Source organism: Mercenaria mercenaria, chromosome 2 (assembly GCF_021730395.1).
Source record: "Mercenaria mercenaria strain notata chromosome 2, MADL_Memer_1, whole genome shotgun sequence".
In the NCBI taxonomy this organism is placed as follows: Eukaryota; Metazoa; Mollusca; class Bivalvia; order Venerida; family Veneridae; genus Mercenaria; species Mercenaria mercenaria.
In genome coordinates, this window is record NC_069362.1 from 70,139,485 (window position 1) to 70,167,479 (window position 27,995).

The 27,995-nt window shown below is 34.7% G+C and overlaps 1 protein-coding gene across 1 annotated transcript; it reads right to left on the minus strand.

Annotated features, from left to right (window-relative positions):
- Positions 1-1,978: 1,978 nt before the first annotated feature.
- LOC123564241 (4-aminobutyrate aminotransferase, mitochondrial-like) lies at positions 1,979-27,104 on the minus strand. The gene is made up of 13 exons (XM_045357651.2): positions 26,836-27,104; positions 21,692-21,822; positions 13,941-14,058; positions 13,560-13,609; positions 12,115-12,195; positions 11,436-11,528; positions 10,572-10,698; positions 10,208-10,356; positions 9,770-9,907; positions 8,564-8,731; positions 8,208-8,354; positions 5,253-5,364; positions 1,979-4,503 (listed from the first exon to the last, which is right to left on the minus strand). The coding sequence occupies exons 1-13, from the start codon at positions 26,894-26,896 to the stop codon at positions 4,379-4,381; spliced, it is 1,500 nt and encodes a 499-aa protein (XP_045213586.2). The 5' UTR covers positions 26,897-27,104; the 3' UTR covers positions 1,979-4,378.
- Positions 27,105-27,995: the final 891 nt, after the last annotated feature.

Genomic DNA, 27,995 nt, shown 5'->3' on the forward strand with positions numbered 1-27,995 from the left:
TGGCATTCTTATTTAAAGGGGGACAACTCATTAAGAATAGTTTAAGTATCCAACTCTGTAGGACAGAACAGTAAAACATGTATTGGACAGATAAGTTGTTTGTCATGGTGCTGTTCATTTACTACAAAAAATCTGTTGTTTGTGATATACTGCTAAACCTTAAATACAATTGAAAAAAAAGCCATGTAGAATAACATGTATATAATGATCTGAGAAATGCCCTTTTTGTACAAGCTAAGCATGTCTAGTGGTGACAAACTTAAATATTTGTTTACAAATGATGCTTTATCAAGAATTCTAGCCAAACCTGCGTTTTAGTTCTACAAAGGAGAAAAGTTTGCTTGTGTAAAATGATTCTGTTTTTATGAAACACGTAAAGTGTTTTTATCATTCCTGAGAAGTAACTGCTAATCAAGTAATCCCCGATGTGACTGAGATTGATCTTCTTAAGTTTGGCGCTGGAGTTTAATTCAAAGCACATGCGTCTTGTCACTGTTGGTTTTTAAAATATGTTTTAATATTCGAAAACAGTGTACCTCTCAGTTTTATCTGTAAGTGCTTATTCAAATGATCTATATTGTGTAAATAATGACAGCTTTTGTGATATTTTTGTATGTGTAATAGTCTCTAGTAATTCCGGTTAGAATGGCCATATCTTGTAACGTAATTTTAACTTGAATGTATATGAATGTATATGAGACTTTAATGCAGAATATATAATGAATGATATATAATGTAGAGTTTTCTCCGGCTAAGACTAAGCATGTTCATGTTGGAAGTGTTACATGTTGGTTTGAGGCTTCTGTAACTACTTCCGCTTCTAACGGAAATGTTACAACTGCAACAAATGTAAAAACGATGACAACAAATGAAACAAACTTTTTGATGCGATTTTCTAAACCCTGATATCTCCTCATACAATATTCGTCCGTATTGTCTAACTAATACATGTTGTTGTCAACCAAGACCCGTACATTCAATCAGAGCTGTTATATTTCGATCTTTTTGAACAGATAATCTGATATTTATGTTGTGTTAGCGTACTGTTTAGTTTTTCAGCTTGTACATTTTGGATACTCCTTCTTCCAAAGCTTTGGGTATTGTTCAATCGCACCTTGGATATAGTGCCTGCTGTTTAATTTTGTCGTTTGGCAGTTTCTGTGATATGCAGGCTCCATCATCTCAGATCCCCTCTCAAAATTCCTGCCTGTTGGGCAAGCCCATACGTGTATTTAAATGGCGACCATACGCCGCATTTCATGGATCACAATCTGTGTATCATTGAAGGTTCCATGTACACTTCAATATGAACACATCTGCGGATGCCTCCAAATTATTTTTTGGTACTGGTTACATGTGTAAATGTTGAGTTCTACTCAACCCAGGGCTAGAGGGTGCGGGGGGTAACATGCATTTCCACAACCGTCCATCATGAACAGGCTCAGTTAAACCGATCCTGAAACATGTTATTTTTGCCGCGTTGGGCGACCTATGGACTTTCATTTTTTTTCTATTTTATAATAACGTTTATTTTAATCATTTTACAATCATCACCATCATTATCATCATAATCATCATAAGAGTCAAACTAAACTCTTACACCAGTCAAACTCGACTATTTTTCATTATTATCACTTATTATCTTATTATTATGATGATGAAGACGATGATGGAAATCAATGTTATTACAAGTTCTGGTTGAAAAAGTATGTATTAGTTACAATACGTGAAGGTGTGTTGTAAGAAGAAATATCAGAGCATTGAAAATCAGATCAAAACTGTTCAACTAGTTTGTTCTATTTTTACTTTTATGGCCGTCGTTGTTACTCTTGCTGCCGATTTGTTAAATTTGTCGCCGGCTAATACATTTGTTGTTATTGTAACATTTATTGCCCTGTTGGGAGGCATGTGCTTTCATTAAAGGTAATCTTTATTATTCTGTTGCATTTTCACAACTGACAGAAAGAACAATGCAAACTTCAGAAAAGAAAAAGTGTTTTATTTCGCAAACAATTCATATATACAATACATATTTCTCTATTCATACTATATTCTGTATAAATTATAAAAGTGGTGTCATATGTAAGTTATCCATTAATTTTGTCTTTTACATCTATCTGATCAACCACATTAAAATTCAAAATTCCAGAAGTCTGTATAAAGGAATGATAAGAGATCGCTCGGTGGGTTGATCATGTGTATCATATGTTGCAAACAATCAAATATAAAGTCAGTGGATTTGTTCCAAACTCATCTGACTGGTCGAAAATAATCACATATTGTCAGATTTCTTTCACGAGTATTTCGTGCAATATCCCTAAGGAACTATCTAAGAGCATTACATTGTATGCTACGTCAAAGGGTATAACCATCAAAGAAAAAAATGTATAGAAGGACGCATGTTGATTTGAATTTTAACTATAATCAGTTAAAATTCTTACAGATTTCTAAACAAACGGAGTTTGTCATGTAGCATTCTCATCCAACAGAACCAAACGAGTAACTAGGGAACTATAGTAAACCTCTGGTATGCGAGAATGGTCACGTATGGACTTTTCGTTGATATTTCATACTTCATGTAGCATTTATATTATATGCCTATTGTGACAAAATTATTTAGTTGTGAGAAAATTATGTATTTGTGCTAAAAGTATGAAAAATATTCGTAATATTTGTGATATTATAATATTTGATATGTATGATCTAATTATTGCATACACATGTATAATCACTAAAAATATACCTTTCTAAGGTGTGAAATATGTATTTACAAAAATACAATACACGTAACATGTATTTACTACGTATAATTAAAACAATCTGAAAAAATATCTAAATTAAAGCAGTTTTTGTTGTACATGTACTAAATACAAAATTTATATGCATGACACATATTAACATTTACACTAATATTTCTAACCGGATAAAACAACTATTCCTTAACAAACAAGAGGGCCACGAAGGCCCTGTATCGCTCACCTGACCTAGGAATCATCAAGATTAACATTCTAACCAAATTTCATTAAGATATGGTCATAACTGTTGCCTCTAGAGTGTTAACTAGTTTTTTCTTTGATTTGACCTGGTGACATAGTTTTTGACCCTACATGACCCAGATTCAAACTGGACCTTGAGATCATCAAGATTAAAATTCTGACCAAGTTTCATGAAGATACAGTCTTAAATGTGGCATCTACAGTATTAACAAGCTTTCCCTTTGATTTGACCTGGTGACCTAGTTTTTGATCCCAGATGAGCCAATATCAAACTCGTCCAAGATTTTATTGAGGGAACCATTCTGACCAAGTTTCTTTAAGATTGCGCCAAAATTGTGACCTCTAGAGTGTTAACTAGCTTTTCCTTTGATTTGACCTGGTGACCTAGATTTTTATCCCATAAGACCCAGATTCAAACTTAATCTAAAGATCATCAAGATTAACAATCTTCCTAAGTTTCATGAAGATACAGTAATAAATGTGGCCTCTAGAGTGTTAACAAACTTTTCCTTTGATCTGACCTAGTGACCCAGTTTTTGACCCCATCTTACCCAGATTTTAACTTGATCTATATATCATCAAGATTAACATTCTGGCCAAGATTCATTAAGATATGGTCATAAATGTGGCCTCTAGAGTGTTAACTAGCTTTTCCTTTGATTTGACCTGGTGACCTAGTTTTTGATCCTACATAACCCAGATTCAAACTGGACCTTGAAATCATCAAGATTAACATTCTGACTAAATTTCATGAAGATACAGTCATAAATGTGGCCCCTACAGTGTTAACAAGCTTTTCCTTTGATTTGACCTGGTGACCTAGTTTTTGACCCTGGATAACCCAATATCAAACTCGTCCGAGATTTTATTAAAGGTAACACTCTGACCGAGTTTCATGAAGACTGGGCCAAAATTGTGACCTCTAGAGTGTTAACAAGCTTTTCCTTTGATTTAACCTGGTGACCTAGTTTTTGAACCCAGATGACGCAATATCGAACTCGTCCAAGATGTTATTGCGGGTAACATTCTGACCAAGTTTCATTAAGATTGGACCAAAATTGTGACCTCTAGAGTGTTAACAGTCAAATTGTTGACGACGACGGACGACGGACACAGAGCGATCACAAAAGCTCACCTTGAGCACTTTGTGCTCAGGTGAGCTAAAAATGTTAAAATCTCAATTCCCCGCCAGTCTGTATAAGTTCTTGAAATACTGTCATATCTGCTGAAAGTATACAATCTCCTCACAGTTCAATAATTACAGTTCAATACCTTACACGATTCCCGTCTTTGTGCTTCATCCAAGCCTTACATTGTTCAATTCAAAGAATTCTAACAAAGAGTCCATGTACTTGCTGAGATCATGAACAAAATGCGTCGCTTCACTTGCTGAGTTCGGACAGGACGTCATCAAATCGTTCCATGAACACGTCAACGTGTTTGTTCTGGAAGAGCAAAGTTGTTCTAAACCTCAGAGACGTCTCTCCACAGGCACCCGTGTGAATTCCTGAAGTTATAAAGTACGTTTTATACATTAAAATAATTTCATAAAAGCTGCTTGAGAACTACGAACTTGTATCATAAGAAAAGCATGCGTGTTTTCTATTGAGTCAATATGTAACCGAATTCCATCAAGCTCTGTCCTGATTACGAGGTTTGAAAAAAAGGTACCAGGGTTTTGTTTGTCTGACATCTGATCAGAGGTTTACATAGGCATAGGAAATAGAGATCAATATAATTGCACCTTTACTAATCCTACCAGGTGTTATATATTACAAAAGTGCTTCTATTGTGACATTTTGATACAAGCAAAACTGTATTATCTGCACTATAAAATACTTACTGGTATTTCATTTTATTATCTGCTATAAGTAAGTTGACAAAATCATAGGAAGCAGGTTTTGATAGGTAAATCAAACAAATGTGAATGAATCCTAAATGTTTTTGTTGTGCAAAAAAGTATTATATTGTGTCTTAAACAGTTTTCATTTTCCACTCAACTGTGTAACTGCAAGGGAAGTAAACTAATAGATATATCTGCTTATAAGTACTAGCCCAATGCAAGAGTTGTCATTCTTTGAGGATCACAACTTTAGGTTAAATCTTGAAACTTCTGTTATTGATATTAACAAAACTATCATAAATTTCACATTTGTGAAATCATTTTTGGTTATTTCAAGGACTTCGAAATCAATTTCTAGACTTTATTTAATGTATTTCTATCATTTAAAATTTGAGGGTCTATCTCTATATTACCTTTCTTACGAAGATTTGCCATCACTTTATCTCTCGTAGCAGTATTGTTACAGTCGATAGCACACAGTGTTCCGAGTCCCCGAGATTTTGATAATATTTCTGGATATTTGGCCTAGAAAACAGACAGAGTACTATAGAAATGTACTTTGTTCCCCTTTAAGTTTCTATCTTAGACAGATCTATCATTTGCTTTTAAAGACAATGGGGTCAAGAAAGCTCAGCAAGCCATAACAAAGGAATAAACTGAAATACTGTCAGAACAATTCAAATGTTAAAAAAGGTGTCACTTCTCTGTCACTATATGAATATTATCTCATTTTATTTTTACACAGCAGGAAATGTCCTCTTTAGCGACAGGATTTTGATAAAGTTAGTAAAGTATTGGAAGACTTCAAAGTCATGCACTCGTTATGGAACAAGAAAATGAAAACGGACACTCATTTTGAACAGAGATGTTATCCTATGATGTTGCTAAACGCAGGTTTCACGTCTTTGACCAAGGGGTCTTGGTTTTATACGCGACACAACGTCTTTGACCAAGGGGTCTTGATTTTATACGTGACACAACGTCTTTGACCAAGGGGTCTTAGTTTTATACGCGACAAAACGTCTTTGACCAAGTTTTATACGCGACACAACGTCTTTGACCAAGTTTTATACGCGACACAACGTCTTTGACCAAGGGGTCTTGGTTTTATACGCGACACAACGTCTTTGACCAAGGGGTCATGGTTTTATATGCGACACAACGTCTTTGACAAAGGGGTCATGGTTTTATTCGCGACACAACGTCTTTGACTTTGAGGCTCTGCTTTTACACGTGTCATAATGTGTTTGACCTAGATGTCTTGGTAGTACCTAAGGGTTGGTTTTGGTTTTACAGGCGACAGAGCGTCTTTGACTTAGGAGTCTTAGTTTTTACAGGTGACACAACGTTTTTGACACAGGGGTCTTGGTTTTACACGCGACATATTGTCTTGACCTATGGACATTGGTTTTACACGAGACCAGGGGTCTTGGTTTTATACGTGACACAATGTATTTGATCTAGGGATCTTAGTCTTTTATGTGACACATTCCCTTCTTCATGCGAATGTTTGTGCCTAGTAGTTTTTGATTGGACAAGAAAAATTATGTAAAATCTCTGTGTGAGTTTGAGCTCCACTGCACTACAGATATGTTATTTGCACGAGTCACAGAGTCTTGAATATGTGTAATCAAAAATTTATTGATACATATATTGGCTTCATAAATATGGAACTGACTGAGCATTTACCTTTTGTTATGGTGGCTGATTTCTGCCAGTGTCGTCCTGTCGTTCTGGCGCCCCCGCCATAACGAAAGAACGACGTTTTCCTCTTTTGGCGTTGTTTCGTTCCCTCGTTCTGGTGCCCCCGCCAAAACAATGTAACGAAGAATGCAACTCGACAGAACGAAAGAACGACACTTATAAACGGCGCCCTAAAAACGTCGTCTTGGCGTTCTGTCGTTCTGGAGCCCCCACCACAACGACGGAACGAAACAACGCCAAATGTGAAAGTATCGTTCTGGCGTTCTGGCGCATTCCGGTAGAGCATGCGCAGTATTGACATGTTTCGGCAGAGTAACTCGGAGTTTTTAGTGGAGACCGCCATTTGGGTTGTTCCTTATCCCCATATCGTACCCGTACCGTACATTCATATTCGGAAACTTTCGATTTTCACGGAGTGTGGCGGAAACACATGACGAAAAAAATCTATTTTTAGACATATTTAAGGGGCTGTTGTTGTGGTCTTATGCTTATGATATGTATATAATTTAATGTCATTTTGAAAATTGTATCTTAAGGTTCATTATGTTTGCTGCTAATTGATGACCCAGTTTTTCGTCAAATTTAAACATGTAGTTCACAAAGGGAGTGGATATAACCACATGTTTTCTGATATTATTCTTTTCCATCAAAGCTAGAATGAATGCATTAAATAAAAAATATTTACTTATGTTTAGAGTAAAAATATGGCTAAGATGTTTTAAGTATTTGACCGTATACATATTTAAAACTAGATAAAAACTTCCACCGTTTTTATCAGTATGTTTATTTTTTCCAAATTTGAATAACCTGAGTATTATAGCTGGATATATCTATTAAGTCGCTGTCATTTTCAACTTAAGCTTGAAACAAAACCGGGTGATATGAATGAAATGAAGTGTGAAATATGAAAGATGGGTGCCGTTTCCAAACATTTATGGATTCCGTGCAAAAGTGTGTCTATCTATTTATGAAACAGTAGAAATGGGCTTAAGCAAAATACGAAAAAAAAATGACAAGACTGCGCATGCTCTACCGGAACGCGCCATGAACGATACTTTCACATTTGGCGTTGTTTCGTTCCGTCGTTGTGGCGGGGGCGCCGTTTATACGTGTCGTTCTTTCGTTCTGTCGCGTTGCATTCTTCGTTATATCGTTTTGGCGGGGGCGCCAGAACGAAGGAACGAAACAACGCCAAAAGAGGAAAACGTCGATCTTTCGTTATGGCGGGGGCGCCAGAACGACAGAACGACACTGGCAGAAATCAGCCACCATATTTTGTACTTAAAACTTGGACATTTACTGCTCAAAAAAGCATAACAGGGGAGAGAACTGAAAATTCAACTTCTTTTAAATCGCTTTAATCTGTTATAAAAATATAAATTAAACACACACAAACACAGACTGTAACTCATCTGCAAATCATATTCCACCAAACAAAGGCAAATTCACCAGTTTCGTATTAGATTAACCTTTACAAAAGAACACCATTGAAACTAGACAGATAACTTTCTTCCTAACAGTGTTAATCGCTCTAGTTTTGTTCCTTATGCTTTTTATTCGACAGTCTTTAATTTTACTTGGGAACCACGGGATCTGCGTGTCATACAATAATATTGTTGCACATATACCACATATGTCACAACTAACTTGAAGAGTAACTTTACCTGCATAAGCTTGAGTCCAGATAGAAGGTAGTCCCCAGTGACCTTCATACTGTGTAATAAATTTTCCTCTTTAATTACTTTGACAACTTCTTCCAACAGAGCAATCTTGCTGGGATCACCTACCCATGTGTTAAAAATCCTGAATCCCTAGAGAAACACGCAAAGTTTGGTACGTAACACTGATTTATTGTATCATATGGTCACCAAATTTCCATTTTAGTATATTAAGACTTTTAATGACGAAATAAATCCATTCTCTACAAAATCTGAGAAATCAATTAATTTACCAACGCTTACTGATTGAGATAACTCTAGTTTAACTGAAACAAACTCTATATGAAACAATGAAGAGATACCTCTTTAGGTTTGAAAGATTCCTTCTTGTAGAATCCTCCAGTCAACATTTTCTTACTGAATGTAACAATATCAGGGGAATCAGTCAGGTTGAAATGTTCATGTGCCCAGAATTTTCCTGTTGCTCCACATCCCGTCTGTACCTCGTCCATGAGGTATCCTAAACCTCTCTGTGAAACAGGCATAACAGGTATGTATCAGTATACATTCATAATTCGTTATAAATACTTGTGAATATAATGGCTAAAGTTTTGAACAATATCGCATGCAAGTTCTTAACAAAACATTCAGCTGACTGCGTGAGTGCATGCCCTGTGATAAGAAGTTGATAAGAGTAGAAGTCGGGATGTAGTCAATAAGTCGTGTTTTTCTGAATTTGGTTAAAATATAGGGGCCTGGATTTGTGTTGGAAATTAGTTTGAGACAAGTTAAAATGTTATGATTAAAATATTATAACTTAAATCCTTCACCATCTATTATAAGATTATACAAAAACTGTACATTTAAATACCATTAAATTTTCATGTATTCCATGTCTACAGAGTAGGACTTAATACCATATGGTGGATTTGTATATCATGGCCCATGAAAGCGTCTTTATGATTGATAGGTCTTTGTGTCAAATAGATATTTCAGCATGTCAATCTTCCAAAATAACCCGTTTCATAGCAGAAACACTATTTTACGTAGTTTACAAGTATATCTATGTAGTCGTATTTAATACGTTAAATAATCACTGTTACTTACACCATTTTGTTCAATTAACTTTTGAAACCGCAGCACTCTCCGCTTTCTCTGATACTATTCAATTCCGTAAACAATATCATTTTGTGCGCAACCATAAAACCCATTTTTTGTTAATATACATATAAATAACAACATGATCTAATCATACAGGGTCGTATCTTTCGTTATTGACCTCATGATCCTAAATACACCCCACACTGTACCGAAAAGGCATAAGAGCAGGGGTGGGGGCAGGGGGCCAGTCCTTCCCACAATATTGACAATGAGGGCAACATATGTATTGCCCCATCCTAACTTTTGACCCCAAAAACAGATTTTTCTTAGAAATAACAGTAGATAGAGGGAAACAAGCCAATTTGAGATATAGTGTAAATATACTGAAATGGATGGATACGCCATTATACAGAACCATCTAAAGGCTAGTGCGGTGATATTAACAGATTTTATGATTTAGTATTCACCTTGTTAGTTATATCCCTGAGTCCCTGGAAAAATTCTCCCGTTGCGAAGACATCTCCCCCTTCACATTGTACAGGTTCTACAACTATCCCGGCAACAGGTTGGCCTTTCTTGTTATATTCCTCTATCTTGTCTTCCACCTGGAAACATTGTAGAAACCATATCTTCTATATAACGTACTCATATTCATACAATATTAAAATTACACTTATTTTCAATACATAATCAGTCTGCTTGTATACTATACTTTCTCCTTTGTTATAGGTATCTGCTGTCATAAAACACGGACATCAATATTATTTGGATTAAGTGTGCAGTTTTAATCTGAAAATACACCTAGATACAGTTAACTTGCGATAACAAAGGTATTTTTTCACACCCATAAAAACTATTCCTTTTATCTTAGTTGATAATTTTTCAATATAACGTTGATGCCAAACCTCTTCTAGGATCTTGTTTTCCTCTGCCCTGTTTTCCGCAACATATTCTTCTAGCGGGTATTTTAGGTTTGGGAATCGGACGAGAGGCCAGTCTGGTACCGGAAAATCCAACTTGTGTATCCACTTAGAGTGAGAGCAAGCTAGAGCGCCTGTCAAGAGTAAAATTATTAGATCATTTGTGTAAAACTTTAAACAAATTGGTATTGTACTCTACATGGACAAAGTTATCTTAACATCCCTACAAGTACTAGCAAATTTGGCCTTTATTTTCGATAATGAGTCATTGTTTTTTTAATTTCATAACTTATTATAAAGATAAATTTTATAATTATAATTATCAATTATCACTATGTGTTTTACTTACCCATTGTTCTTCCATGGAATGATCCATTGAATGAAAGAATGGAGAGAGGGGGTGATCCTGGTGCCTTGTTAACTAGGCATGACTCCAGAGCCTCCTTGTCCGGGGCTTTCCCTCCTCTCTGGTCACTCTGTAAGTATACAGTTTATAATCATAAACGTGGCAGTTAGAATGTCATTATATCCTGACAGAATGATAGGGACAATATTTCTTATATATATGTAGAGAATAACTTCTTATTAAAAACTAGCATTCAGAGTCATGAAAGCTCCTTGTCAAATCATACAATATGTGATATGTGTTAACGCAGCATGCTTCAAATGTATCATTGAAAGTTTGTTACGTTTTAAAGATTAATTTTACATTAAACATAATATCTTGATCAAGGTATGGTTATATGACCTAGTGCTTTGACATCTTGAGCAATGAAATGGGTGTAGTCGCTAAGGTGACTATTCTTAAGACTAGCTAACGAACTATGTTGACTGTCCTCTGTTAAATCGAAAAGCTAATGAGATCAATAAATCTCATATATAATTTTCCTCTTATCACCTTGCCTTGACAATTCGAAAACCCTTTTTTTCAAATGATTTATATTGATTCATATAGGATGGATGTTCCGGTTATGTTTTTTAATGCTGCAGTTTAACATACTTGCACTGATTGCTTCATGTTTAGCTCATATATGCTAAAGTACATTGCAATCAACTACTATAGATTGGATGTAGTTCTCCAACAGAGCTGAATCTTTTTTTATCTCTGTCCTAGCGTCCCGATGCTGTGCTTAAACAAATGTACATATTACATATAATTGTCTGTAGCATCCGAATACTGTTTTCATGTTCAGTATTTTAGTATTTTACATACCATATATTTTATAAAAATAGCTTTAAGACCATGTTCCACAGAACAAGTTCCACATGCCATTGTCTGTACGTTGGTCATACCTGGTGGGCAAACCTGAAAGGGAAGGAATGCACTCTGATTAGTTAATGATGTTTCTCATAAGTATTAATCATTATTGTTTTATAGATACCTTGCCAAAAGTCCTTGAAAACGTTCTTTACGGGCGCCTTTAAAAGACAGTGGTGCAATGTGCCTCACATGTCAAAATTATAATAGTAATACAAACTAACCGCTGACATCAACGTCATAAAGAGATTTCTGACTTGGATGACATTTAACCTTTAATAGCCTGCTGGTCGCAAGTAATTTTGCCTTTGCGACCCATACTGAATGATGGACCATTCCATTTTAGAAATTTTGCAGGGAAAAGGTTAAGGTGAAAAGGAAATGGAACGGATACGTAACCGTACGTTCAAATTCTGAACGAGGAAAATGAAAAGAATCGTTGGTATATAAACAAACTGTTTCAGTGCGTTTTCTGTCCGTAATGGTATAGATGTACCAGCTCATAATGGCCAGAAGGCACAACCATTCCGTATAGCAAAATCTAATAATTCCTAGTTTTAGGAAAGCAGCACATTTTATTTGACAAACGAGCTTTTTACGGTTGAACCAGTCAATGATAACGACATATACATACAGATACAAGAGCATTCTGTAGCCTTGATACCCAGTCTGCGGGAGGATAGACTGCCAGGGCTGGACGGTTTACGAATGTGGACTGAAATATAATCAGACAAAATAATTAGCATTTCTAATACCGCGATAGCCTAACATATCAAACAATGCAATTGCTTAATGGGAAAATGACGTTGTCTTACTGTAACATTGATTCTCTCTGATGGGTCTTCTATAAATCGTTCAAGACAGTGACATGGCAACGTAAAACAAAATGGCAAATTCAGTTACTATTAATAACCCATATTTAGTCATTTTCTTATATTGCCATGTCTTCTTCAATAATTGTTTAATTTTTAAAAAATCATTTAATTATTTGAATGGCTGGATTATGGCTTTCATATTAAACCAACTCTTCTGATCGAGCATTACATTGTACTTCCCTCTTAAAGTGAATGCAAGTTTAGGATAAGAAACGTTCATGAAATGACTCTGTGGCAAGTAAGAATTGATAAAATTGTAACTGTTTTGATGTATATCATCTACGCAAAATAATCCAATAAGGGGTTCTTCAGGAAACTAGACTGTAACTAAGCAAAATACTAGCCAACTCGGTTTGACTGAGTTTATTTATTAGCTGTTACGTTATAAGAAATGAAACACCCCTCAGGCATCTAGTACACTTTATAAGAATTCAATAATAAAAGAACAATACACACACTGATCCTAAAGGACCAGAAATAACTATTATGCTTAGCTTTCTTATCCTTAACAAATGGATCGGTTCATTGAAATAATTTAACCAAAAATTAATGACTTCCTTTTTAATAAAGCAAATATGTACAAAGGATATAAGTCATCCTGGACCAAAATACAACTGTATGCAAAGGCATTTATTGTTTTTATCGCAGTGGCAAAAATATGCAGGAAAAGTACAATGCTTAGAAAACAGACCACAATCTCCTTAAAATCATGCGATCAGAACAGAAGTATAACTGATATCATATGACCAGAACATAACGAGAAATTGGATATACAGATCTTCATTACACAAATACACAGTTTGCTCACAATACAATAAACTCAACAACTACCCACATGGCAAAACAATCCAAGTGTAAGGCCAATCACTCTGCTAAACATTTTGCGTCAGGAATGAAAGTGGAAATAGAATCAAGGTCATTAAAGCTGTAACCCTGCTAGAATTCACCTTACCCGATCTATATATCTTCATCGCATATTTGCATAGCAAATCATAGCTCAATTAGTCTGAAAAAAAGTTAAAAAGGGCCATAACTCTGTTGAAAGAAATTAATCTTTTGATTTTACTTTTACCACTTTCTAATGAAGATCCTATGTACATCTAAGGCAAAAAGAGAGGACGGACGAATATCTATTTCAAAGTGGAGTATCAAAATGAAAAGAAAGTAATCCATCTAGGATTTTGTTTTAATAATAAAAAAATACCATATTTTCAGGTTTGGACACGGCATTGATCAATGCTGGATGGTTGTAACCTGAAAATAAAACAATGGATGATTAAATTAGACATTGTTCTTGTAAAATTGCTCTCTTGTGAGAAGAAAATATGACTAATACAATTTGAACTGCCGCTGTTGTACCACGATCTGTTATGAAAAATGTACTATGGATAATGTATTTTTGTTGCACGTTTATTCCGCCGTTACGTCGGCAGTTTTATGTTTCGAGGATGAGCAGCTACAGTAACAGACATATGTGAAATGCTTGAAATTTTTACATATTACTGCCATATGCCAAACAAATATGCCAAGTTATGTCAAGTAATAAGGACTACAATATCTTTAATGATGCAACGTATGTTTTTACCAAGAGGTACAGACGAAATCTGCGTGAACAAGTCCAACAGAACGTTGCCGTCTACATCAGCCAAGTAGTTGCCATGACTGCTGTCATAGTCACAGAAAAAATGAACTGCGCCAACATTCTGAAATAAAACACAATATCTTAACTTATATTACAATATTCAGTAACCGAGACAAGAAATGTCGGGAGACAACGTCCTCATCTATTTCAATCTAGAGAAGAGTGGCCTGTAACTCAAGGTAAACTGTTTGAAGGCTTTTTTTTTCGCAATGAAAAACAAAACAATAAAAAAAATGTATTTAGAAACTTAAAAAGATCAGGAAAATTTAGCACTAGTTATACACGTTCTGTTTAGATACTGTTATAATACAGTTCTGGTGTAGAAAAATATATCGATGTTTGATGCAAATCCATCTTTTAAGTATTAACGTAAAATTCTAAGTAAAAATGGGCATAACTAATAAAATACTGATACTAGAGTTATGGTCCTTGTCACACATGATGTAGGTGATGATGAGGAGCAAGTATTGTTAGAATGAAAAAAAAATCCGATTTTAAATTTAAGTAAAAGTGTGGCGGCATTCACAAAAATCCATGAGGGGACAAAAACATTGACCTCGGCGCCTAAGAGACGTGTTGTCAAAGTAATAATACTAGCCCCATAACTTATCATAACTGATCGGAATCAGGTGAAGGATACATCAGATAAGGTATGTTATTATCCTTTGGGATCATGGAGTGCATTATCAGTGTAATATAGAATTCAGCTTAAGCCGGAGCTAGGGGACGTGGTGTGTGTTGCTTGTTGCATTGACTCAATCACTAGATCAAACCGAGAGCTATTATTTTGTTTGGCTGCGTTCTACTCGAAAGATATCAAAACTGCCGTTCTGTGAGTGTTGTATGGCAGCCGTAAAAAGTACTGAAAAAAACTGATTAATTTTATTAAGCGCCAAATTCCATACAGTGACACATCCATTGGTGTTGTACATTTAAAATGCTCAGTGTTGACATACAAATGTGAGCTCCACAGCGTGCATTCGCAAAAAGCGTCCATTATTACCATTTGAAGTCGACAAACATTATTTTCAAACTTGTCTGATTTTTTAAGAAATAAGTATACATTAGCCAAAAATCAAATTTGTCTATGCAAGAACATGTGACAACATCTCAACGACAATTGTTAGAGTGCAGCTTAATGTTACGTGACTGAGGTTATTATCATATATGGTAATTACATTGATCCCCTTAGCTATATGGTATTTTAATAAAAAAAATAATAAAAGCAAACATTAACAAAAATATTTAAAATATCAATTATTAGTCAACAACAACAACAACAACAATTACTTTTATTAATGTCAGATTACATACATGTAATAACATGACTCATTTTTTCAAACAAGATGTGGGTTTAGATGGGGACAGACATAATTATATATCATATACGAAGATATAATTTACAAACTTAGAGTATCATAAATACAGATCGTAAAACTTAGTGAAAAGAAAGAGTAATACGTTTACACTGAGGTTTGTAAATACTTATACTTGTTGGGAGAATAAGATCACGAAAAAAGCATGATCTAGTTAAAGGTATGCCATTGACGGTATCATTATTATGAATCGACTGGGGGATTAAGTAGAACTGGGAATTTTGATTGGTCAGTAGTTTCTTTATACATGTACCGGTCATTGACCCAGTTCATTCATAAGTTTACAAAAACAAATGTGTATGTGCGCGTTGGCAGCGTGGACATTACTATGAGATTAGTGTTACTATTGGATATAAGTAATATGGTTGTAAGTACTTATACATATTATTACTGGCTATTTCGAAAATAATTTATTATTAGCGACACGAATGCACTTATGTTTTTTAATACACCGAATGATACGGAAGACAACAGATCACGAAATTTAATTATATTTGGCCTGTTAGAGAACGCTCTAGGGATATATTTCATTCGTTCGTAGGCGAAAAAGGGGCATTTGAGAAGATAGTGGAATTCGTCGCCCACATCATTTAATGAGCACAACGTGCACTTTCTTTCCTCATAGGGAACATTGAATTGACGCCATCTCCCTGTCTCTACTGGCAGTCTATGATTACCTGTTCTAAAGTGAAATAGTACTAGTCTTTTGTTTTTAGGGAGAATAGTAAGGTAAGGTTCTAACTTGATATCAGACTTAAATAGTCTGTAATTTAATCCCTTTGAAGAATTATTTAAACTTCCATCAAACTTTTGTAAGAATTGGTCATGTAAATTCCTTTTAATTAATTGACCTATATTTTTTAAGTATAAAGTTTTCTGATTAATCCAAAAAAAGGTGTTCCCTGTTAGATCCAGAATACTTTTAATATGATTTATCCATTTAAAATGTATTGTAGAGATCAGCATGTATTCGTAACATTTCCTTGCTATTTTTAGTTCACTTCCCGTAAGAAGTTTAGCCCAATAATTAATAATTCTAGTTTTAATCACTATTTCGAGCGGATAGCGGCCAAGTTCTCCATATAACATATATATAGGCGTACTTTTCTTGCTGTCAGTAATTTTACGCAAAAAATCAGTATGTACTTTTCAATTATGTCTAAGTTCTCGAACCCCATACTTCGCAGTTATAAGTTAATATAGGAACAATGGTTTGATCGAAAAGTTTCAACTGGACATCTACTGGCAAATCAATATTAGATATTCTCATATATAGAATGTGTAACGCCTTTCTGGCTTGACTCACTAATTGTTTTCGTGCGTTTAGGAAATTTCCCGAAGAAGAAAAGAGAATACCTAGATATTTGTAATCTTTCACATTTTCTATTATTTCGCCATTTATAGTAAAATTGTAGTTTTCAGGTTTGCTCGTGCCAAATATAACAATTTTTGTCTTTTGCATATTGATTGTTAGTTTCCAAATTTTACAATACTGATAGAAATCATTTAACAAATTTTGAAAAGTTGTTGCATCTTCACTAACTATAACTGTGTCATCTGCATATAAAAGTATGAAAATTTTAAGATACACGTTGATTTCGCCATTGTTTTGATTTAATTCAATACTGGTGTTGTTTCTATTTAGATAATCTTCTAAATCATTGAGATATATTGAAAATAAAACGGGGGACAAGTTCTCTCCCTGTCTTACCCCGCAGAAGCTTTTGAAAAGCGGAGATATATTACCATTTAAAGAAACACATGATTTAATATCTGCATACATATTGAAGATTACATTAAAAAGCTTTCCGTTTATTCCATTTTTAAGCAGTTTGCTCCAGAGTCCTACCCGCCAAATTTTGTCGAAAGCGGCCGTAAAATCGATATACGAGCAAAAAAGTTTCTTTTTTTGTGATCTCAAGGCATCAATTAGAAATTTGAGAGTAAAAATATGGTCTGTGGTTGAAAATCCTGATCTAAATCCGGCCTGATTTTGATTAAGAATGTCAAAGTTGTTAAGAAATACAGTTATACGTTCATTTAAGACAGCTGTGAATAATTTTCCCCAAACAACTCAGTATTGTAATAGGTCTATAATTCGCCGGATCGAGTTGCGAACCCTTTTTTTTGTATATTGGCATTATAGTACCGATAAGCCATTTTTCTGGCAAAATTCCACTATCAAAAATCTTATTAAAAAACTTACAATAAATTGGTGTCATTATATACTGTGTATTTTTGATATATTCATTATAAATGTAATCTTGCGGCAAAGCTGCTTTATTGTTATTGTTTTTATTAATCATTTTTATTATCTCCCTTTCCGTGATTGGTGCGTTTAAAGTATCGTCCTCGGAAATAAAACTCGATTCCTCATGATTAATTTGTTCGCTATCACCATGACAAGGCTCAGAATTTACGGCCTTAAAATGTTCATAAAACTCATGTATATCTGGCGTTTTATTTTGAGGGCATACGGTATTTAAATTATTCAAAATTTTCCAAAAATCTTTAGGCTGCCTGGAATGCATTTCTCTCAGTTTTCGTTCGTTTCGCGTTTTATGCTGATACATGAAAGTATTCAGTGTTTGTTTATAAACTCTAGCGGCACGATTTAATTCTGCTTTATATAGGTCATTTTTATGTATACTATACAATTTACGAGCGCGGTTATATTTACGTCTCGCTTTGTTACACTGAGGCCCATACCACTGGTATTTTTTCCCTTTGGTGGAGATACAATTTGAATATTTATCTTTATTTGAGCAAAAACTTTGCGGAAAAGATTTGTATGCGGAGTATTCAAAAAGACTAGCGATTTTATCGGATATTTCGTTTATTTCAGTTTTTGATATGTCGCTTGTTAAATTGCGGAGGGATTGCTCAATCGACGCGATTTTTCTATCGTCTAAATTTGAAACAAAATCAGCTGTGAGATTATTTTTCCATTTCGGAGGTTTAACATGTCTACTAGAATTTGTATTATTCGGTGCGTTTGGACTATCAGTGCTATGTACATGTGAACATTTTATGACGGCAGATAATAACGCATGCCCATCGGAAAATAAGGTGTCAACTTCTTTTACCTCAAAATCTAGTAAAAAAGGGAAAAGATGTACTGATCCTGCCATGTAATCAATTACAGAAGTTCCTCTAAATGTAAAGTTTCCTTTATCACGATCCTTGCCCACTCTACCATTTAGTATATATAAATCATTGCATTTACATATATCTAAGAACTTATGTCCGACTGCATTGGTTTTAGTATCCATTGAGCTTCTCTTTAGCGGAAAATTATGTTTTTCAAGTACTTCAAAAGAGTTAAAACTACTCAAAAATTCTTCATCAAATTCAAAGTGGTTTGATAAGAATTCATATATAATAGTAAAATCATCAAAGGTAGAAGTATGGCCATTTACGTCCCCTAAAACCAGACAATATTTATATTTAATACACATTGATGATATTTCATTTTCAAGCTTGAGAAATTCGTCATCGTTAAAGAAGCGTGACTGATTTGGTGGGATATACATTGCACCAATAATAAAATCACTATCAAAATTTTTAAACATATCAGCATGAACTTTAACCCAGTAAATATACTCGCAATCAGTCTCCAGTATTTCTATTTGGTTTATATAAGTATTTCGAATGAAAAAACCTATGCCTCCTGATTTCCTATAGTAACTGTCCTTTCTTGGTTTTGAGAAAAAAGTGTACTCGGGTATTTTTATAATATCATAAATATCTAGTTTGCTTTCTTCCACGCAGAAAATGTCGTACTCCTTAATAAGATCGAGAAATTCCGGATAATTACTTCTATTTTTTAATCCGCAAACATTAAGACTCCCTACTTTGAAGGTATTTACTTCAAAATTAGCGTTTTTATGCGGTAAACAATGTGTTTCAGGGGAGGCAATTTTGTTAGTAAATGAGATACAACTTTCCCTATTAATTGTCGCAGACTGATTACTAGTATTAACACAGCTACTTTTAACCTGGTCATTATTCTTTTCATACAATGCTTTACTGTAAGTGTTCGAGTTTATATTTTTCACTTCAGGACTCGTATAATGATCACAACTAGTAAAACTAGAACAACTAGGCAAATCCATACATTGGTTACATAGAAAAGTATCTAAACTTACGTAATGTTCACATCTTACAAAAGTTGAACAGTTAGGTAAATCCATGCATTTGGAACATAGAAAAATTTCAGATGCAAAAGTTGTATTTTCAGTTTCATGACACTTAAGTTCAGTTTGACACACGGGCGTATCCGCCTCAAAGACACATGGCGGTACTGCCCCCGGCCTGTCCTACTTGCACCCGGCCTTGGAACCTAGTGAAAAGTGGTCTGAGGGGCTTTCACCATGGCTTCCAGCGTTGTTTCTGTCCTCGTTGGGGATGGACACTGCTTCCGAATAAAGTTTATTTTGAACAGGGACAGAATCCTGTCTGTAACTGGTAAACAGAATCACTTTAGGTATTTTTTAAAGTTAATATTACACTTTTTTCAAAACAATGTTATAGATAGTCAATGGTGAGTAAAGTGCATTGCCTGATTTATCCTCATTGCATGTGTTTTCTCTAAAATATCTAATATGTACTGTACAATTATGTTACAAAGTCTGACCGAGGATGTTACAAACTCTAAACGAAGTCATAGGCGAACGTTACAAACTCTCGTCATAGTATTGTATTTATAAATTTGTTGAACATACCAGTACGTCTTAATACAAATACTTTAAAAGTATGTTAATTCAGTTTCTGTTTAGAGTGTGTGATAGATAAATAACTGTTCTAGAGATTTCCTTCATACTTTAAAAAAAACTCCAAGGGCTGTTATATTTGATAGGATTGAAAAATTTAAGTATCTTAAAAACTTCTGAAGTTATCGTCAAAACCGATGTATTTGTGATTTTTCTGATGTAACTTTTTATCCATCTTAGACACTGAAATATTTAAAGTTTCATTTCATTTTGAAACTTTTAAGATATCTTAGATAGTATGAAATCAAAATGCTCCTGAAGTCTTCGTATAATTTACGAACAACAATATTACGGGTTCAGAAGATCCTTTGAAAACCTGCTCGATAGCTGTAACACAACCACCTAAAGAAGAAGAGGCTCTGCTTGATTCCGGCTATTCATAAAAAATAATAAAAAGTGCAAGAGATGTCTTTTTTTTTTTACTTAAAAGTAGGTGTTTAATAAAGCATCAATATGAAACAATATGAAAGTGGTATAGTTTTAACCCTTTATACAAATACATTTTACCATGAATACCTAAAGTGTAACATTTAAAAGACCAAGTCGTATACTGACAAAGCATTCGTACTTGAAAATAAAATAATACGAAATGTCAAAGTGAGAGTGTCAAAAGCATAGCTATTTAGATTACAAAACGTTCCACTTTAAACCGTTTTTATTAGCATCCGTATTTGGCAGACTCTCCAAATACCACTTCAAACTGTTTTATTTTTATCAGCTTCCATAATTGGCAAACGACAGAAAATGAAAATAAAAACGAATATTACACACTTTATAGAATGTAGGTGAAAACTGAATAAAGAAATTATGTTTCGGCTGAATAATATTTTTGTTCAGAGTGAACGGCAATACTTGCAGCATCCCGCTGTCTTTAACGAAAAGCAACTTATGAAACCCTGAATATACGAATACTTGCATTGATCGTAGAGCATTAAAACTACGTTTTGATTTATGCTGAGACTGAAAAGGTAGACCCAGACATCCAGTCAGTTATGCCAGTGCTAATTAAAGAGGTGACTTCAAACATATATATTTTCGACTTCTTCAAATGACAAGTACATTTTGACACATTCTAACGCTGAGATATATTTTCTGTTATCGTTGCGGGATTGTAACATATTATGTAGAGTCTGTAACTAATACTTAGTGATATTATTTGCTCTTAACTTCGATATTACAAAACTATCTTTGTCTTTTTTTAATCAACAAGTTGAGGATCTATTATTGTTCTAATGAAGAATATTTTATGGAAGTCGATATCCTACTTTCACTTTCAACCAAAGCAGGCTTTAATAGTAAAATTCCTTATTTTATTCGTACTATGTTTGTACATGTTTTCGAACTGATAGAGTAATAGCTCTTATTTCAAAACCACATTTTACCCATGGAAACATGGAATCAAGGTTGTAGTACATATGATAATTGAATCAACGAGGTCACATGTAGCAAATATCACTTTTCGTTGAGATGTTGTCACATGTTATCGTTGAAACTGGACTTATTTTGTAACGTACTTCTTCCGAAGTAGAAATTTAGATTCACATACCTGTATCTGGTCTAGCTCTTGAATCAGTTGTTTTGACTTTGGTCCGGGGATGTCGGTAACAACCCTAGGTTCACTGGGTTCAGCCAAATCCGTGCTGGGCTGGCGGGCGACTGCCAATACATGTCTATCACCTATTAAATTGTTATGCTGTTAAGTTTATGTTGATCCATGTATAATTGAAATGAGAAACGTTTTAGTGTTATCTGTATAACTATTACAGGTAAATAATTGTTGAACAATAAACATGTTTCACTGAGCATGGATTTACATATTATATACACATACTATTAAAGATAAAGTACAAACTTTTCAAGGTTTAAGTACAAACATTCACAAATAAAGGAAAATCAGAACATTTTGCATTCCGTACATGCTTGCTATTGTTGTCAAAGTCACAGTATGCATTTCAATCTATAGCACACAATTCAGCTTGCCGTGAATATGAAAATTATACAAAACTATGTGTCATCTGAGGGGACCTATATTGCACCCCTTCCGCTTTGTCCTTGCATCAGTCGGCCAGTCTGACTGCCATCAATGCGATAGTGCAAAAACTTGGTAAATAGATAGTGGACAATATGAAAACTATGCACGTTTTTCTATTTTACTACTTAGTCACGTAGCTGTTATGGAAACTAGTCATTTAACTAGATTTTGATGCTTAAATGAACAAAAATGTCTAGCCCGTTATTTGTAAAAATATCGCCTCATTGACGCTGCAGACATTTCGTGTATGTCAACGTTACAGTCCGGACAAGATCTTACTTGACCTTTGACCCCAAAAGTGTGATATTGGCCTGAGAGACAGATGCACGTGTGTTGCGTTTGGCACGCATTCTCATAGATTTCGCTCCGTGCATGATCTAGTTACAGCCTGGACAAGGCCGTCATTTTGCCAAATGTAAAAGATCGCTCTATGCAAGTTACCACCCAGACAAGATCTTACGTGACCTTTGCTTCCTATGTGAGGCATCGAAATTTTCGATGGGAAAAAAATATCAAGATAGTCAACGAATGACCATTTACCTACAAACGAGACCCTGGCCTTGCGCGCGACACGCTGTTCCATCGAGGTAAGTGTCGCATATCAAAGCTACAGCACTTATACTAGCGAACTAACGCATGCACAAACATCGTGTCCATAGCTAGTGGGTCCGACAAAACCTGACTAAAAGCAGATCATGTGATAACTTAAACAAGAGATCACAGAGTGATCTTGGCGCCCACCAATGTGTCATTTTTGAGTGTTTTAAATTTCAAGACTTATTGACTAGCTCAAGGTCAAATTTCATTTCCGTACACAAAACTGTACATGTTGTCCAAATTCGAAAGCTGTAGCTTGAGAAATGTGAAAGTAGGTCATTAGATCAATTTCAAGGACAAAGTTCTTTGAAAAAAAAACTATGCATGTGCATCAAGTTTGAAGGCTGTAGTTTGAGAAATGTGAAAGTAGGTCACTAGGTCAATCTTAAGGTCAAAGTTTCTTCGGTACATAAAACTATGCAAGTGGTCCAAATTTGAAGGCTGTAGCTTGAGAAATGTGAAAATAGGTCACTAGGTCAAAATCAAGGTCAAATTACACTCCAGAACACAAATCTATGCAGGCGGTCCAAATTTAAAGCCTGTACCTTCAAAAATGTGAAAGTCGGTCACTAGGTCAATGTCAAGGTCAAAATTTGTTTCGGTACACAATCCTATGCATGTGGTCTAAATTTGAAGCCTGTAGCTACAGAAATGTGAAAGTAGGTCAATAGGTCAATCTTAAGGTCAAAGTTCATTTCGGTACACAAAACTATGCAAGTGGTCCAAATTTGAAGGCTGTAGCTCGAGAAATGTGAAAGTAGGTCACAAGGTCAAAATCAAGGTCCAATTTTATTTCGGAACACAGAACTATGCATGTGGTCCAAATTTGAAGCCTGTACCTTCAAAAATATGAAAGTAGGTCACTAGGTCAATGTAAAGGTTAAAGTTTGTTTCAGTACAAAAAACTATGTATGTGTCCAAATTTGAAGGCTGTAGCTTGAGAAATGTGAAAGTAGGTCACTAGGTCAAAATCAAGGTCAAATTTCATTTCGGAACACAAAACTATGCATGTGGTCCAAATTTGAAGCCTGTACCTTCAAAAATGTGAAAGTAGGTCACTAGGTCAATGTCAAGGTCAAAGTTTTTTTCAGTGCACAAAACTATGCATGTGGACCAAATTTGAAGGCTGTAGCTACAGAAATGTGAAAGAAGGTCACTAGGTCAAAATCAAGGTCAACTCATTGCCACTCAAAACCATACATGTGGTCCAAATTTGAATGTTGTAGGTTATTGACAAGAATATTTTAAAAGCTTTTCCCTATATAAGTCTATATGAACCATGTGACCCCCAGGGCGGGGCCATATTTGACCCTAGGGGGATAATTTGAACAAACTTGTTAGAGAACCACTAGATGATGCTACATTACAAATGCCAAAGCCCTAGGCTTTGTGGTTTGGACAAGAAGATTTTTAAAGTTCTTCCCTATATAAGTCTATGTAAACCATGTGACCCCCGGGACGGGGCCATATTTGACCCTAGGGGGATAATTTGAACAATCTTAGTAGAAGACCACTAGATGATGTCACATACAAAATATCAAAGCCCTAGGCCCTGTGGTTTTGAACAAGAGGTTTTTAAAAGTTTTTCCCTATATAAGTCTATATAAACCATGTGACCCCCGGGGCGGGGCCATATTAGACCCCAGGGAAATAATTTGAATCTGATGATGGTGGGCTAAAAAGTAAAAGAAATGTTTTCATGCACCTTGATTATATTTGATAGTCAATGAATGACCATTTACCTACAAACGAGACCATGGCCTTGCGCGCGACACGCTGTTCCATCGAGGTAAATGTCGCATATCAAAGCTACAGCACTTATACTAGCGAACTAACGCATGCACAAACATCGTGTCCATAGCTAGTGGGTCCGACAAAACCTGACTAAAAGCGGATCATGTGATAACTTAAAAAAGTACAAGAAATGTTTTCATGCACCTTGGTTATACATGGCAAGCAATTTCTAGAATATGCAGGTCTTTTTATAAGTTGCTGTATCAAAGCGTGTGTTGTGATCAAAATAAAACAACAAAGGATCAAGCAATAAGCGAGACATAAACTCGATACTAAGAGACCCATTTCAGTCTTTTTTAAGTTTTTCGTATATGTAAGGTAGACAAAGTAGAAAAACATGACTTTAAAATTGAATGATCCTGGCCGCCTCATTCCATATATTTTTTCATAGACTCAGAAAACCCATCATACTTCGGGTAATTGAGGCGTTTGTAAAAACGCCATTGAATATGTTTTACGTAAAATAGGCGTTTAATCAAATAAAACAGTTTCAGTTTCAGTTTTCGGTTTAATTGAGGGGTTATTAAGCTGCACAAAAAGTAGCAGGCAAAGTACCAAATTTGGTCCGAGTATGAGCGAAAATAATCAGGTCTTGATCCAAAACATTTTTATCAGCTCATTGTTCCTTAAGGAACACTTATGGTGAACATGTCACATTTGACTGAGCATGTAATGGATACAAGGGTATCGTCAAAGCAATCCGATTTCCCGTAGGGCGCCGCCATCTTAGGCTCATGCATATTCATTACAGATAGCCTCTAGCCCAATATGTGTTTACGCATAATCAATCTTTATTCCAGTGCAATACAACTACGTTAAATAACAGAAATAGAAGACACGATAATAAAGTTTAAGGTTTAGCAGTATATCACAAAACAACAGATTTTTTTTAGTAAATGAACAGCATCTTGACACACAACTAATCTGTCTAATACATGTTTTACTGTTCTTTCCCACAGAGTTGGATACTTAAAATAGTCTAAATGAGTTGTCCCCCTTTAAATAAGAATGCCATTTGTAAAGAAATAAGTGTAAACAATTGTCAAAAACGATGTTTTACCTAGTTATGTAAAGTTTAAACACTCGCATGATGATGCAAATGCATCAAAACGAAGACATGTAACAGCTTTTAAAAAAATGGTGAGTTTTTAAAGGCGCTGAACTGTCCAGAAGTGTGGCCCCTTCATGCAGTCCCTTTCCGGAATTTAATACATATATCAATAAACTGACAATGGTTTTGTAGAATAATATAGATGTTTTATACGCTGTTTAATTTTCATGTAAAACAATGCTTTCTTTCTATGATTTGATGACGTTCGAACTTTTTTCTCCGAAACATGGACCTATACCTTAAATCATGTAACTCCTCGATTAAATATATCATAGTAAAGAATGGAGATTAATGAAATGAATATGCATCATCTAAAAATAGACTCCCGCCAAAACAATTACGTAATAAAATTGTCCCTAGTCACGTGATTCCTTTAGCTTCTAACGTTTCAAATTTGCAAGTAATTTCTTTTGCGTACTTTTTTACTTCCTGATTTGTTTTTCGAATCGTAAACGCATGTACGAAATTTCTTTGTGTTAAGTGTGCGGGTGATACTAGTCGCGTGATGAAAATATCCGGAAGTGAAATACAGACTGCAAGACAAATGCTTCCAATAGCATAATATGTACTGCACTTGCTCATATTTAAAAAGAAAACAGCTTTGGGTTATGATAAAAAAATGTTAATACTTAAGATTAGTTCTTAAATAGATCTAGATTAAGTTTGCACAAAAAATGACAAAACATATTTTTCTCATTGCATTATTAGACATTTGTAACATTATGCTAGATTTCTAAAACAATATCCCTTAAAAAGAATATTTAATATGTGCTAGAAGGAACCTTTTGGTAAGCTAAATCTTGTATAAGTAGAATATCGGAACCGATTCTTAGTTTTAGGGTCCCAAACATTTTTAAAGTTTACAGCGATGTTGTTGCGCATGCCCAATTTTATTGTCTATTTTCACAATTCTCTAAGGCACTTTCCGGTCCTTAACTTTCACTGTGCGCAACAAATTTTATTATTTACCTGTATTGTAATACTAATTATTTTATCTATAAATTTCTTTAATTTTGTTTTCCATATATACATTGTCTAATATACAAAAATGAAACGTTTTCGATAATTATAAGTAATAATGTTTAATTACAAGCAACACTGTATAATGATTAAATCATGTTTTGTAATTAAAAGCATGTATATAAACAATACTTACTGACAGTTACAGTTTCCTGTATTTTCCTTAGCAACACATTGAGTCTCCTAGTTACCGACATTTTTCATCCGAGGAATAAAGTAAATGCAGTAATAAGTGTTAGTGCAAGCTACAATAAATTTAAGACCAAATGTTTTTTCTCCGCTTATATAGAGAATATAACTCGGTTAGCTGGCCTTCGAGAGTACACTACACACATGAAAAAATGGTTCAGTATGTTTTGTTTTTCAGTACAAATTATCTCCTAGTCAGAAGTGATTTCTCCGATTAAGAAAAATACGAATTATAATTCAATCTGCAACGCATGTTAACAGTAACAAAGACGTTTATAATGAATTTTATGAGAATTCATTAATTTAACAGATACCGTAAATGGTCTGATTAACAGACTTTGCAAATTATATTAGCTACTATCACTTAGTTAAACGGTTATTGATATCCATCATCATGTCATACAGATTTTGATATCTTTATACGATCTACTTACGATCTTGACTAGGTATCTGAGTGTCATGGTGACTGATAGGTCCGTGGGTCGGGTGGCTTTTCATGTTTTTATATTATTCAACACGAATGTCACTATAATAAACATACTTACTTATAGCTTCTACAGGGTCGGAAATTCGGTCAATTACAGGGCCTATATAATTCTATGTAGTATATGTGAAAAAGAAAAATGTAAACAAGTCGATGAACTACTCCAGTGGTAACTAGATAGAAGCAGTATGTGCCAGTAAATGGGTGAGATCTTTATTTATGCAATGCACCGTATTGCGCCGTTGGTTTTCTTTGTTAAGCTCATGAATACAAAGTCTGTAATTACTTAAAATCGTACCGTACAAAAATAGCAGCTGAGCATGTCATTTTCCCTTTATTTATACAGAATATTTCAGTCAAGAGCTTACATGTTTATTATTTACTTGGTGAACTATTTACTTATCGGAAAATATTAGCTTTCTATTTACTGACAGCTCATTACAACGAAATAGATTTAAAAATAACATGCGTGTTTATATTTATCTTTCAATAACTTTTCAAAGGGCGGATCCAGATCTTGGCCTGTGTGTGGGAGGGGGGAGCGGGGATGGATCCCTAAGGAAAGTACTGACAGGTAAATTTCAACTGCATCAATCAGAGGAGTGTCTGTCTAAGCCGCTGGA

What these genes read in the sequence shown, in the direction of transcription:
- LOC123564241 (XM_045357651.2), bottom strand. Translation starts at nt 26,896, where the DNA reads ATGTCGGTAACTAGGAGACTCAATGTGTTGCTAAGGAAAATACAGGAA. An exon ending in CTATTTTTATAAAATATATG is followed by an intron (nt 10,699 to 11,435) that starts GTATGTAAAATA and finishes GTATACTTACAG; the next exon opens with AGTGACCAGAGAGGAGGGAA. An exon ending in ATTCCATGGAAGAACAATGG is followed by an intron (nt 10,357 to 10,571) that starts GTAAGTAAAACA and finishes TACTCTTGACAG; the next exon opens with GCGCTCTAGCTTGCTCTCAC.